The sequence below is a fragment of the Colobus angolensis genome, unplaced genomic scaffold (assembly GCF_000951035.1).
Source record: "Colobus angolensis palliatus isolate OR3802 unplaced genomic scaffold, Cang.pa_1.0 Scaffold2, whole genome shotgun sequence".
Taxonomy (NCBI): Eukaryota; Metazoa; Chordata; class Mammalia; order Primates; family Cercopithecidae; genus Colobus; species Colobus angolensis.
The window spans coordinates 1,289,133-1,302,625 of NW_012115154.1; the positions used below are offsets into that span (position 1 = coordinate 1,289,133).

At 38.1% G+C, this 13,493-nt stretch overlaps 1 protein-coding gene across 2 annotated transcripts in view; it reads left to right on the forward strand.

Annotated features, from left to right (window-relative positions):
- EXOC4 (exocyst complex component 4) overlaps nt 1-13,493 on the forward strand; it is an 826,169-nt gene that overhangs the window by 67,634 nt on the left and 745,042 nt on the right. For both annotated transcript variants that reach the window (XM_011941218.1, XM_011941219.1), the window contains exon 5: nt 5,082-5,188. In XM_011941218.1, coding sequence (XP_011796608.1) covers nt 5,082-5,188 — 107 coding nt within the window. The remainder of the gene's footprint in view (nt 1-5,081; nt 5,189-13,493) is intronic.

Here is a 13,493-nt window from a genome sequence, read left to right on the forward strand (position 1 = left end):
GCCCGTCTCGGCCTCCCAAAGTGCTGGGATTACAGGCTTGAGCCACCGCGCCCGGCCCTTTTGAAGATTTTTAAAAATGAAATGGAAAAATGCTTAGGCTATATGCTTGAAGAGAAAAACTAGAATTCAAAACTATGCAGGATGATCAAAGAATGTTGAAAAAGGAGCATGTGTGCCATTTTTGTGGTGTGCGATATTGGTGGATGGAGAGACAGAGACTCATTTTTAAATTTTTTTTCAAGCAATCCTTGCACCTCAGCCTCCTAAGTAAGAGGCATATCACTGTGCTTGGCCTTGATGCTCCTTTCTGTAAAATGTTTTGGAAGGCAATATACCAAAATGATGTGAATGGATTATTTTTGTTTTATATTTTCTAGAAAGAATTTACACCTTTATAATCAGATAAAATTAAAAAGTTGTTTAAAAGTAATTCTTTTATTTATTGCATGATCTCTTGGATTAATACTTGGTTTAACCTTGCTTCCTCAGCCATCCTGGGACATCCTGTAGCTCATGGAAGAGAAAATTTGGTGTCCATATTTGTCTCTGGGCATGTAAAGAACATTCTTGACTCCATTGTATTTGTTCCCTATTTTGTCTTTTAAAGTTTTTTTTTCTGTTCACATATGTTGGTTTTCTTTCTATCGTTCAGTTTTTGTTGTTTTTTTTTTTTTCCCCTCTTTGCTTAGATTTTAAATTTTTAGCTTCACTTTATTTTCTGTTACCATGTCTTCACCTTTGGTCTGTCATTTGAAACAATGGCTCATTTTTACTTTTATACCCTCTAAATCATTCATTATTCTTTCTGAGTGTTCCACCAGATCTTAGAACTATTGAGAATTACTATGCCAGCCATTCCTGTTTCATTATTTAGTTAAATCTTCTTACTAAGGGCACATTATCTTTGACAGATATTTCTCAGCTCAGTTTGATTTAACAAAATTTTATGAGCACTTGCTCTTTGACAGGTACTGTGCCAGCTGTTCTGGTTATAGAATTGAATATGTCAGTTAATTCGATTTACAACTTAAAGTTCAACTTATCTCTGTCATTTTTTAGTTTCACAAAATCAGCCAAATGAGTTGCAGTTGTAAATTTTGTACGTAGTTGAACCCATTTATTGCGAAATGAAGGAACAGAAATATGTTATAATTAAAAAGTAGATGTTTAATAAGCTGTCAGCACTTCTAACCCCTCTTAAAAAACTGTTTTCATGTTGTGAAATTTTGAAATCTAACATTTAGAAGCAGATCTTTACTAGTTGGATGGTTGGTTAGTGGCCAGGAAGTTCTTGAGGTTACAGTAGCAGTGGTTGTTGTTGCTTGTTTTTGGTTTAATTTGTTGTATACTTTTGTCCTCTACCATGTTGCTATTAAATGGCAAAATGCATTCGGTCATCATGTATAATTGGTAATTTTGGGGGGACTGTTTTATACTAGCAGGGATTTACTGTATATCAGCTGTCTTTTGATCTCAGTTATGAATGATTCTGAATGGATTTAAAATAAAAAATTGTAATCATGTATTTAAAATGAAAAATACTATCAATATTTCCAAAAGAGCAGTCTAATTTTTATTTTATTTTTTGTTTTCAAAAAATGCTTTCTCTGAGAGATTAAAAACCCTTTGAAGGTATTAATTAATTCCTTCTCAGCTTTATCTCTGATATGTGGTGAGGTCTTTTTCTCTGTTGTGAAATGCAAACTGAGGTCCGTACTATTTAATGCGATATTCTACAATAGCGCCTACCTTCTGCTGAGCTTCATTCATGTCTACAGTCACAAAGTGAGTGGGTGTGCCCCTTTCTCTGGAACTTTTGAGACTAAGTCCTTTCATAAAACAGCAGGAGCAAAACTAAAGTCATTTCCAGAGTTACTTGCCTTTGGGTTAGTGCTCACAAAGGAGAAAATTGAAGCCTAAGGGAACATTTTAGAGAGAGAGATGAGTGTATGAAAATAGTTTTGCAGTAAATTGACTTTCTAAAAGTTTATTGATGGAATTCGAGGGCCCTTCTGGCTCTGATAATAAAATCAGCAGGTTATATTTTTCAGAGTTGAAATGGCCAGTCGTTTATCACCCTAAATTTAACTGAAATATGTTTTTAGGTTAAAACTGAGAAAATAATTGTAGGATTTAACCTAAAGTGATTCGCATGTACATCTATGTTCATAGAAGTATGTACTATTATAAATACACGTAAAAATATCCATGTGCACTGAAAAAGATCAGTGTGCACTGTTTCATCATCAGGTGTGGCAGACAGTATTCCAGCTATATAACTGAATTTCTCCGCTGATTGATACCTTTGTTTATGCTTTGAAAATAATTCCTCCACTTTGTTATAGAAATATTTAAATATTTAGACTATTATTCCTGTCATTTAAAGTTGAAGTTTTTTTACTCTGTAGCAGTACCATAAACCTGTGTCTTTTTTTATAATTAAAAAAAATTTTATTGCCTCAGCACTTTGGGAGACCGAGATGGGCGGATCACGAGGTCAGGAGATGGAGACCATCCTGGCTAACATGGTGAAACCACGTCTCTACTAAAAAAATACAAAAACTAGCCGGGCGAGGTGGCGGGCGCCTGTAGTCCCAGCTACTCGGGAGGCTGAGGCAGGAGAATGGCGTAAACCCGGGAGGCGGAGCTTGCAGTGAGCTGAGATCCGGCCACTGCCCTCCAGCGTGGGCGACCGAGCCAGACTCCGTCTCAAAAAAAAAAAAAAAAATTTATTTTACTTTATTCATTTGTCCATTGAAGCATTTTATTTGTAAATATGTGTTACATCTCTAGATGAAGAACCCCAGGATTTTCTCGCCTGTTTGTTTTTGTGTTGCTTCTTCATGGTCCATGATGTAAGCGAAATCAGTACAATGAAACCAAACTGGTGGTATGGGAGCAGATTATTCTGTGATTTTTCTAGATTTTTCTAGATCTTTGAGTTGGACGTCAAATCTGGGGCTGATCACACTTGTTCATAACAACCTGGTCACACTGTGAGGTTCACAACAATTTTTCCAGCTCTGGGATCATCAGTGATTTCAAATTCGCCCATGTACCCATACTTTGTCATCACAGTTGATGAAGACACCAGACAATGACTTTGGAACAAGGTCTAGTAAGAACCAGGTGTTTGCCTCTCTTTTCGGCATTGTCGATGCTCTTGAAAGCAGCAGACAGGACATTTATGCACACCATTACGGTGGCATGGAAAGATGGTGGAAAGAGCTCTCTGTGTCTTTGGGCATCTGTATCCAGGGCCTAGGGGAACCTGTAAAGTGTTTTCTAATTGTGAGTAAAATGCAGGTGAAAGAGGATGACGTCACTGAGTGGAAAAAAATGAGAAGACAAAAGAAGTCATAAAACATGAAAGAATGGACAAATTGATTATCTATTTTATAAATAGATAAACCATTATGAAAAGTTATTGGATTTGAGGACTGTTGGATTTTCTTAAGATAGTTTAGGCTGGGAACTTACAGGTTTATATTGGTGGAAAAGAGTTGTTGGGAGGATGCCAGTGCAATTCCTGGTAGATGCTTTCTGTTACTTTAATATCTCATGCTTCACTTTTCACATTAGCCTGTGGGTAATTTTAACAATTGAAAATATGCTGTTTGGTTTAGCTCATTTGAAAATAATGCTGTTTGGTTTAGTTCATATCTTAGTCATACTCACATCCTCAGAACTGAGCACAGTGCCAAGCACATAATGGATGCTGAAGAATCGTTTGAGTAATGATTCCCTTGTTCCTTGTAATAAGTGAAAAGGGAGAAGTTAATGACTGTCATAGCAATCCTCAAGGCCTAGGATAGTGGCTCCCACATTATTTGCACTCAATGAAAAGAATAAAACCTTAAGTGATAATTTCGCTCTTTAACACAGTGCGAAATTATCACTTGAACCTGAATTATCACCTAACAAACTTTATTTTTCAAAGTTCTCTGAGAGAACATGTTTGTTTTTTATTGGATTATAAATACACACATACCTAGCACATTCGTTCCAAAAGGAGTGTAGAGGGGAGATGGGGATATATCACTGTCGTGGGGGCAGGTGTTGTTCCCGATGGCACACATCCTTCCTTCCTTCCATTTGAAGAAATCTTTCCTATGGGCTTGGTCTCTTCCCTGCTCTTCCTTTGCCTGCTCTCCGTAGCCAGTGCCACTGATGATGTATTTCAGTACTAAAAAGTGAGAATTACAGCTTTGACTTCCCTACCCTTGGATTTGGCTCCGAGGGGCTCTTCTGTTGTAGATAGTGTGGCGAGACTATTCCGTTTCTTGAGAGCAGGGCATACAGTTTAGTTGGCTTAGCATTGCCTGCATTCTTGCACTTAACAGGTACTTTGAGATGGGAATTAATTTGAAATTTTGATTTTTACAGTTTTCGTGATTTAAAATTAATGTGTTTATTTTGAAGGAAGTTGATTTATTAGTTTATTTAAAGTTTATTAGTTTATTTAAAGTTAATTATTAAGATGAGGAGCTTGGCCTTCTTAGGAAAGGTGAAATGGGTAATCAAATACTGAATTAACCTGTTTGAGATCCTTAAATCATTTTAATTGTGATTATCAACGTCATGAAATTTATGAGTCTCTTTTGAAGAAAACTAAATGTAGTAAACTTCTGGAATATGTAAAAAACCATTGCCTGAAAAACATATGTAAACACTAGTTAAACCTTTATTCAGTATCATGGCATGTTGTCATTTGATCTTTCTTTGTTGATAAATTAATATTTAATACAGATACAAAGGAGGATAGTGAAATTGCCTGGCATGGTGTTATTACAAGGTGGTTATCCAGTGATCCAGAATACACTATGCTAATTTTTTAAACAGCTTTGAATGAAATGACAAAATAAAAATTTAAGTACTTAGAACCCTTACAATACATTTTTATACCCCTGTCTGTGACAGTTACCTCTTTATTGAAAATATACTGGGGAGATCCAGATGTTTGAAGTTCTAGTGTAAAGAGGACTCATGACAAAAACAAAAGTGGTAAGGATGGGGCATGTAGTGGGAGGACTTCAGGTAGTTTTGGAGAAAGTGGTAACTAGTGCTCTTTTCCCTTTCAGCTCCCTTGTGAAAGATGCTTCTGTTCCTCTGATTGATGTTACAAACCTCCCTACTCCTCGAAAATTCCTTGATACCTCTCAGTATTCTACTGCTGGAAGCTCTAGTGGTAAGTATTTAATTTTTCAGCCACTAAGCTTTTTAGTATGCCTCAGTTCCTAGGCAAAGACCTGGAGGAGCTTTTTGGGGGCTAAGCTAGGTTGCGCTGGGCTGGGTGGGCCTGAGGTAAGTGCGTTGGAACCTGTGATGGGCCCTTTGCAACCTTCAGAGCAAATAAGATGTACAGTCATTCATTGGTCTGTTGTATTATCAGGGTTGAAAAGTGGCAGCTGAACCTGGCCTGCCTGCTGAATCCAACTGCATCTGTGTTTTATTGGACCAGCCCTTCCTTCCTTCCTTCCTTCCTTCCTTCCTTCCTTCCTTCCTTCCTTCCTTCCTTCCTTCCTTCCTTCCTCCCTCCCTCCCTCCCCTCCTCTCCCCTCCCCTTTCTTTCATCTCGCTCTGTTGCCCAGGCTGGAGTGCGGTGGCACAATTTTGGCTCTCTGCAACCTCTACCTCCTGGGTTCAAGGGATTCTCCTGCCTCAGCCTCCTGAGTAGCTGGGATTACAGGTGCGCACCACCACACCCAAGTCCTTGTCTCTTTCCTTAATCCTCCCTCCCTCTCTTTCATCTCCCTCCCTCCGTCCCCTCCTCTCCCCTCCCCTTTCTTTCATCTCGCTCTGTTGCCCAGGCTGGAGTGCGGTGGCACAATTTTGGCTCTCTGCAACCTCTACCTCCTGGGTTCAAGGGATTCTCCTGCCTCGGCCTCACAAGAAGCTGGGATAACAGGTGGCAGGGCGTGCCTGCCACCACGCCCAGCTAATTTTTGTATTTTTAGTACAGACACGATTTCACCATGTTGGCCAGACTGGTCTCAAACTCCTGGCCTCCCAAAGTGCTGGCGTTACAGGTGTGAGCCACCACACTTGGGTGACCAGCACTGTTTTTCTAAAGTTGAATGCTTTTTGATAGAGCATATGCTTTCCTTTGTGCTATAATATTTATTATTCCTAGTAGCTTTTACTCAGTTATCTCATGTATTACATTCAATGTCTGGTCCTGGGAGCTTTTGAGTATGTGACCTTTGTCCTATGCCGTCTCCACTCCTAAATGTGCACGCATCCACATGTGCATACATAGTCATACCTGTAACACACTTTGAGGAAATACCCACCAACTTATTTTTTCTTCTTTGAAGATACCCAATATCTTATTGAACAAGACAAAGCCATTTTGGGGTTATGTTTAGGGTTGAGGGCAGGAGGGTATACTTTGAATGTAAAGATTTAGAGGAATCTTGTGGATTGTCTTAGACTTGCTTTTACAGAGGGTTCAGCTCAACTGGGCTTGGAGACCTTCTGGACCTCTGCAGAGAGTTTCTTTGCTATTATAACTTTGGGTTGGGGAAGAAGACTGGATGTCTTTTGTGGGATGCCTCACAGGTGCCTTCTTGTGGCAGTCAAAATCTTCATTGCATTTTAACAAAATTGTAATGTTTATTATCATTGTCTTTTCAGATAAAAATTAGTTCTTATAGTTCTTATTAGTTCTGTAGAGCTTGAAATAATGAAAAGGTAGAAAAAAATAGAAAAACAATTTGGATTCAATCAGTACATTTTGTATAACTAATTGGAAATATTTCTCTTGAGAGCTTAATATATTGTTGGAGCATATTTTGCTACCTTTAAAATGCCACTTAAAATTATTTTAGGGTTATTTAGGCGTGGAATCTTGAAGTTTATTACTTTAACTACAGGAAAGTATAGAATTTGATAATAAATTTTCCTTTGTTTAATTAGTAGCCAAATTTTAAAAAATTGCAAACATTTAGTTTTATTATACAATAAATACAATAGTTTGTACTCCAGTCTCTTCTTGGAGCTAGAAAGGTTTTGTTTTCTCCCTCTTTCTGATGTAATGTTGCTTTTGAGTTTTAACACTGCTCTGAGGTGTTGTAGACTGTTGAAATATGAAACAAAATGTATTTGTACCTTTGATTTGTATTTTATCTCTGCCTTTCATGGAAATTACCAGTTGTTACATCTTTGCTTTTTTATAATGTGAATCATTACTGCTTAGCCTGGTTATATTAATTTATGTAAATGTTGCCAAGTCAGTGGCCAAGTGAAATAAAAAATTTAATTATTTATGAAGAAATGACAGGGCAGGCTTTGCAAATAAGTGTTATTGTATAAATGTAAAATAAGCTGAAATATGCCAATTATGGCAAATTTCAGTAGAAGCTAATTTTGCTACATCTGTTATTTTTACTATGATAGGCCTTACTTTTTGATAGGCACTTTATCTGTCAGCTTCTGGAGTTTGCGTTCATCACCTAGTGGAGTTCATGGTGGCACTCTGACTTTGGTGTTATTAGGAATTACTCTTGAAGAACTGCTTGGTAGTTGACTGGGGCTAGGAGCATTATGGGGACTGCTTGTAGAGATGTGTATAAACCTTTCTTTTATTTATTTATTTATTTATTTATTTATTTGAGATGGTGTTTCACTCTTGTGGCCTAAGCTGGAGTGCAGTGGTGCAATCTCGGCTCACTGCAACCTCCTCCTCCTGGGCTCAAGCGATTCTCCTGCCTCAGCCTCAGCCTCCTGAGTAGCTGGGATTACAGGCATGCATCACCATGCCCTGCTAATTTCTGTGGAGACAGGGTTTCACTATGTCAGCCAGGCTGGTCTCAAACTCCTGACCTCAGGTGATCGCCCACCGTGACCTCCCAAAGTGTTTGGATTACAGTCATGAGCCACTGTGCCTGGCCAGAGCTTTCTTTTTAGATGGGTTCATTTCCTTGGCTGTTCTGAAGACTTGATCTTGTTCTTTCTTTTCTTTTTTTTTTTGTGCATGACCAAAAAAAGTAAAAATATTACTGATTTAAATCAGTAATAGCAAAAGTTAATATGTGTTTAGTGCCTAGTATATGGTGAAGCCATGTCTTAAGTGCTTTACAACAATTTTATAACAATTTATTGTCAGTCCCATTTTACAGATGAGAAAACTGAGGCACTGGGAAGTTAATACTTGATAAAAGTTTACACAGTTGACAAGTAGTTGTGATTTCAGCTGAGAGCCAGGTTTGACTATGCTCTTCTAACCAGTTTGTTTTGCTGAAAACAAGCTAGGTATCCTCTGTGTATTAATTTTCCGCTCACGCAAACTCAGTGGCTTAAACAACATACATTTATTATCTTACAGTTTTGTAGGTGAGAAGTCTAACACAAATCTGATTGCAGTAAAATCAAGGTGTTGGCAGGGCTGTGTTCCTTTTTGGAGGCTCTAGGGGAAACCTGTTTCCTTGCCTTTCTGGCTCCTAGAGGCCACCATATTCCTTGGTTCATGGTCTACTTCCTCCATCTTCAAAACCAGCAACGATGGGTCACATTCTTCTCACGTTGCCTCTCTCTGACCCACTCTTCTGTGCTTCCTTCCTCTTTTTAAGGACTCATGTGATTAGATGGATTCCACCTGGATAATTCTGGCTAATCTTCCCATCTCAAGTCCTTAACCTTAATCACATCTGCAGTCTCCTTTGCAATGTGACTAATCACAGGTTCTAGGGATTAGGACATGGATGTCTTTGGGCAACCATAATTCTGCTTACCACACTCTGCACTGCCCATTTGGTGACTTAAATTATCTTTAGGAGCAAGTGTAAAAATCTGACTTTCTTCAAATTATGTAGCGAAATCTTTTTCAGTCATTGCAGTCTAGTCTTTAGGACTCTATTAATCTGGATCACATTATTAAAGGGAATTGTATAAATGAGGAAGATGTAAATTATGTAGAGAACTGCACAAAATGTTACTAAATACATATAAAATTATGGGACTGATGAAATATACTATAATAAAAAGCAAGAATTTTATCTTATTCTTAATAATAAACTGTAAGTCCTAAGAGTCTATTTGTGAAGTGCTCTGCAAGTCCGCCTAGAAAGTAATAGCCGTTTTCAGCAGGAAATTTAACATAGGCTTTTAAAGCTCCTCTCTCATTTTGTGAAACAGTAAGATTGAGGGTGTAATCCATTAGAATTGACACTTTTATAGAGGAAGTTCCGGTAGTGAATCCCTGGGTAGTATGGCTCTCCCATTGGGGTACCATAATTAAGGTTGGAGGTGATTCCTGAGAACTTTCAGGTTATTATTAATTAAATGAGAATTCTGATTGCTTTTAAACAAGTCGTTTTTCACAAGTCCTATTTTGAGGTAGAGTTGTGGGTGACTATTTTTTTAAAATCATACTTTATGTTCTGGGGTACATGTGCAGAACGTGTAGTTTTGTTACATAGGTATACCTGTGCCATGGTGGTTTGCTGCACTCATCAACCCATCATCTACATTAGGTATTTCTTCTAATGCTGTCCCTCCCCTAGCCCCTCACCCCGAAAGGCCCTGGTGTGTGATGTTCCTCTCCCGTGTCCATATGTTCTCATTGTTCAATTCCCACTTATGAGTGAGAACATGAGGTGTTTGGTTTTCTGTGTCTTGTGTTAGAAGACCTGAACCCATCCTATTTTATGGCTGCATAGTATTCCATGGTGTATGTGTGCCACATTTTCTTTATCCAGTCTATCACTGATGAGCATTTGGGTTGGTTCCAAGTCTTTGCTATTGTGAATAGTGCTGCAGTAAACATATATGTGCATGTGTCTTTATGGTGAAATGATTTATAATCCTTTGGGTATATACCCAGTAATGGGATTGCAGGGTCAAATGGTATTTTTGGCTCCAGATCCTTGAGGAATCACCACACTTTCACAATGGTTGAACTAATTTACACTCCCACCAACAATGTAAAAGCATTCCTATTTCTCCAGATCTGCTCCAGCATCTGTTGTTTCCTGAGTTTTTAATGATCACCATTCTAACTGGCACGAGTTGATATCTCATTGTGGTTTTGATTTGCATTTCTCTGATGACCAGTGACGATGAGCATTTTTTCATGGGTCTTTTGGCTGCATAGATGTCTTCTTTTGAGAAGTGTCTGCTCATATCCTTCACCCACTTTTTGATGGGGTGGTTTTTTTTTTTTTTCTTGTACATTTGTTTAAGTTCTTTGTAGATTCTGGTTATTAGCCCTTTGTCAGATGGATAGATTGCAAAGATTTTCTCCCATTCTGTAGGTTGCCTGTTCACTCTGATGAAAGTTTCTTTTGCTGTGCAGAAGCTCTTTAGTTTAATTAGATCCCATTTGTCAATTTTGGCTTTTGTTGCCTTTGATTGTTATGTTTTAGACATGAAGTCTTTACCCATGCCTATGTCCTGAATGGTATTGCCCAAGTTTTATTCTTGGGTTTTTATGGTTTTAGGTCTTATGTTTAAGTCTTTAATCCACCTTGTTAATTTTTGTATAAGGTGTAAGGAAGGCATCCAGTTTCAGTTTTCTATATATGGCTAGTCAGTTTTCCCAGCACCATTTATTAAATAGGGAATCCTTTCCCCATAGCTTGTTGTTGTCAGATTTGTGAAAGATCAGATGGTTGTAGATATGTGGTGTTATTTCTGAGCCTTCTGTTGTTCCATTGGTCTATATATCTTGTTTTGGTATCAGTACCATGCTGTTTTGGTTACTGTAGCCTTGGAGTATAGTTTGAAGTCAGGTAGTGTGATGCCTCCAGCTTTGTTCTTTTTGCTTAGGATTGTCTTGGCTATGCAGGCTCTTTTTTGGTTCCATATGAAATTTAAAGTAATTTTTTTTTCCAATTCTGTGAAGAAAGTCAATGGTAGCTTGATGGGGATGGCATTGAATCTGTAAATGACTTGGGGCAGTATGACCATTTTCATGATATTGATTCTTCCTATCCATGAGCATGGAATGTTTTTCCGTTTGTTTGTGTCCTCTCTTATTTCCTTGAGCAGTGGTTTGTAGTTCTCCTTGAAGAGGTCCTTCACATCCTTTGTAAGTTGTATTCCTAAGTATTTTGTTCTCTTTGTAGCAATTGTGAATGGGAGTTCACTCATGATTTGGCTCGCTGTTTGTCTCTTATTGGTGTACAGAAATGCTTGTGATTTTTGCACATTGATTTTGTATCCTGGGACTTTGCTGAAGTTGCTTATGAGCTTAAGGAGATCTTGGGCTGAGACAGTGGGGTTTTGTAAATATACAGTCATGTCATCTGCAGACAGAGACAATTTGACTTCCTCTTTCTCTAATTGAATACCCTTTATTTCTTTCTCTTGCCTGATTGCCCTGGCCAGAACTTCCAACACTATGTTGAATAGGAGTGGTGAGAGAGGGCATCCTTGTCTTGTGCCGATTTTCAAAGGGAATGCTTCCAGTTTTTGCCCATTCAGTAGGATATTGGCTGTGGGTTTGTCATAAATAGCTCTTATTATTTTGAGATATGTTCCATCAGTACCTTGTTTCTTGAGAGTTTTTAACATGAAGGGGTGTTTAATTTTATTGAAGGCCTTTTCTGCATCTATTGAGATAATCATGTGGTTTTTGTCATTGGTTCTGTTTATGTGATGGATTACATTTATTGATTTGTGTATGTTGAACCAGCTTTGTATCCCAGGTATGAAGGCCACTTGATCATGGTGGATAAGGTTTTTGATGTGCTGCTGGATTTGGTTTGCCAGTATTTTATTGAGGATTTTCACACTGATGTTCATCAGGGATATTGGCCTGAAATTTTCTTTTTTTGTTGTGTCTCTGCCAGGTTTTGGTATCAGGATGATGCTGGCCTCATAATGAGGCCTCTTTTTCTATTGATTGGAATAGTTTCAGAAGGAATGGTACCAGCTCCTCTTTGTACCTCTGGTAGAATTTGGCTGTGAATCCGTCTGGTCCTGGACATTTTTTGGTTGGTAGGCTATTAATTACTACCTCAAATTCAGAACTGGTTATTAGTCTCTTCAGGGACTCAACTTCTTTTTGGTTTAGACTTGGGAGAGTGTGTGTGTCCAGGAATTGATCCATTTCTTCTAGATATTCTAGTTTATTTGAGTAGAGGTGTTTATAGTATTCTCTGATGGTAGTTTGTATTTCTGTGGGATCAGTGGAGATATCCCCTTTATGATTTTTTATTGCATATATTTGATTCTTCTCTCTTTTCTTCTTTATTAGCCTGGCTAGCGGTCTATCTATTTTGTTAATCTTTTCAAAACACCAGCTCCTGGATTCATTGATTGTTTTGAAGGGTTTTTTGTGCCTTTATCTCCTTCAGTTCTGCTCGGATCTTAGTTGTTTCTTGTCTTCTGCTGGCTTTTGAATTTGCTTGCTCTTGCTGCTCTAGTTCTGTCAATTGTGATGTTAGAGTGTCCATTTTCGATCTTTCCTGCTTTCTCTTGTGGGCATTTAGTGCTATAAATTTCCCTCCAAACACTGCTTTAAATGTGTCTCAGAGATTCTGGTATGTTGTATCTTTGTTCTCATTGGTTTCAAAGAATATCTGTATTTCTGCCTTAAGTTTGTTATTTACGCAGTAGTTATTCAGGAGCAGGTTGTTCAGTTTCCATGTAGTTGTGCAGTTTTAAGTGAATTTCTTAATCCTGAGTTTAATTTGATTGCACTGTGGTCTGAGATAACTGTTATGATTTCCGTTCTTTTGCGTTTACTGAGGAGTGTTTTACTTCCAATTGTGTGGTCAATTTTAGAATAAGTGCTGCAAGGTGCTGAGAAGAATGTATATTCTGTTGATTTGGGGTGGAGAGTTCTGTAGAGGTCTGTTAGGTCTGCTTGTTCCAGAGCTGAGTTCAAGTCCTGAATATCCTTGTTAATTTTCTGTCTCGTTGATCTAATTATTTATAGTGGAGTATTAAAGTCTCCCACTATTATTGTGTGGGAGTCTAAGTCTCTTCGTAAGAACTTGCTTTGTGAATCTGAGTGCTCCTGTATTGGGTCCGTATATATTTAGGATAGTTAGCTCTTCTTGTTGAATTGATCCCTTTACCATTATGTAATGGCCTTCTTTGTCTTGTTTGATCTTTGTTGGTTTAAAGTCTGTTTTATCTGAGACTAGGATTGCAACCCCTGCTTTTTTTTGCTTTCCATTTGCTTGGTAGATCTTCCTCCATCCTTTTATTTTGAGCCTGTGTGTGTCTTTGCACGTGAGATGGGTTTCCTGAATACAGCACACTGCTGGGTCTTGACTTTTTATCCAATTTGCCAGACTGTGTCTTTTAATTGGGGCATTTAGCCTGTTTACATTTAAGGTTAATATTGTTAATTTGGTATGTTTTTGCAGTGGCTGGTACTGGTTATTCCTTTCCATGTTTAGTGCTTCCTTCTGGAGCTCTTGTAAGGCAGGCCTGGTGGTGACAAAATCTCTCAGCATTTACTTGTCTGTAAGGGATTTCATTTCTCCTTTGTTTATGAAACTTACTTTGGCTAGATATGAAATTCTGGGTTGAAAATTCTT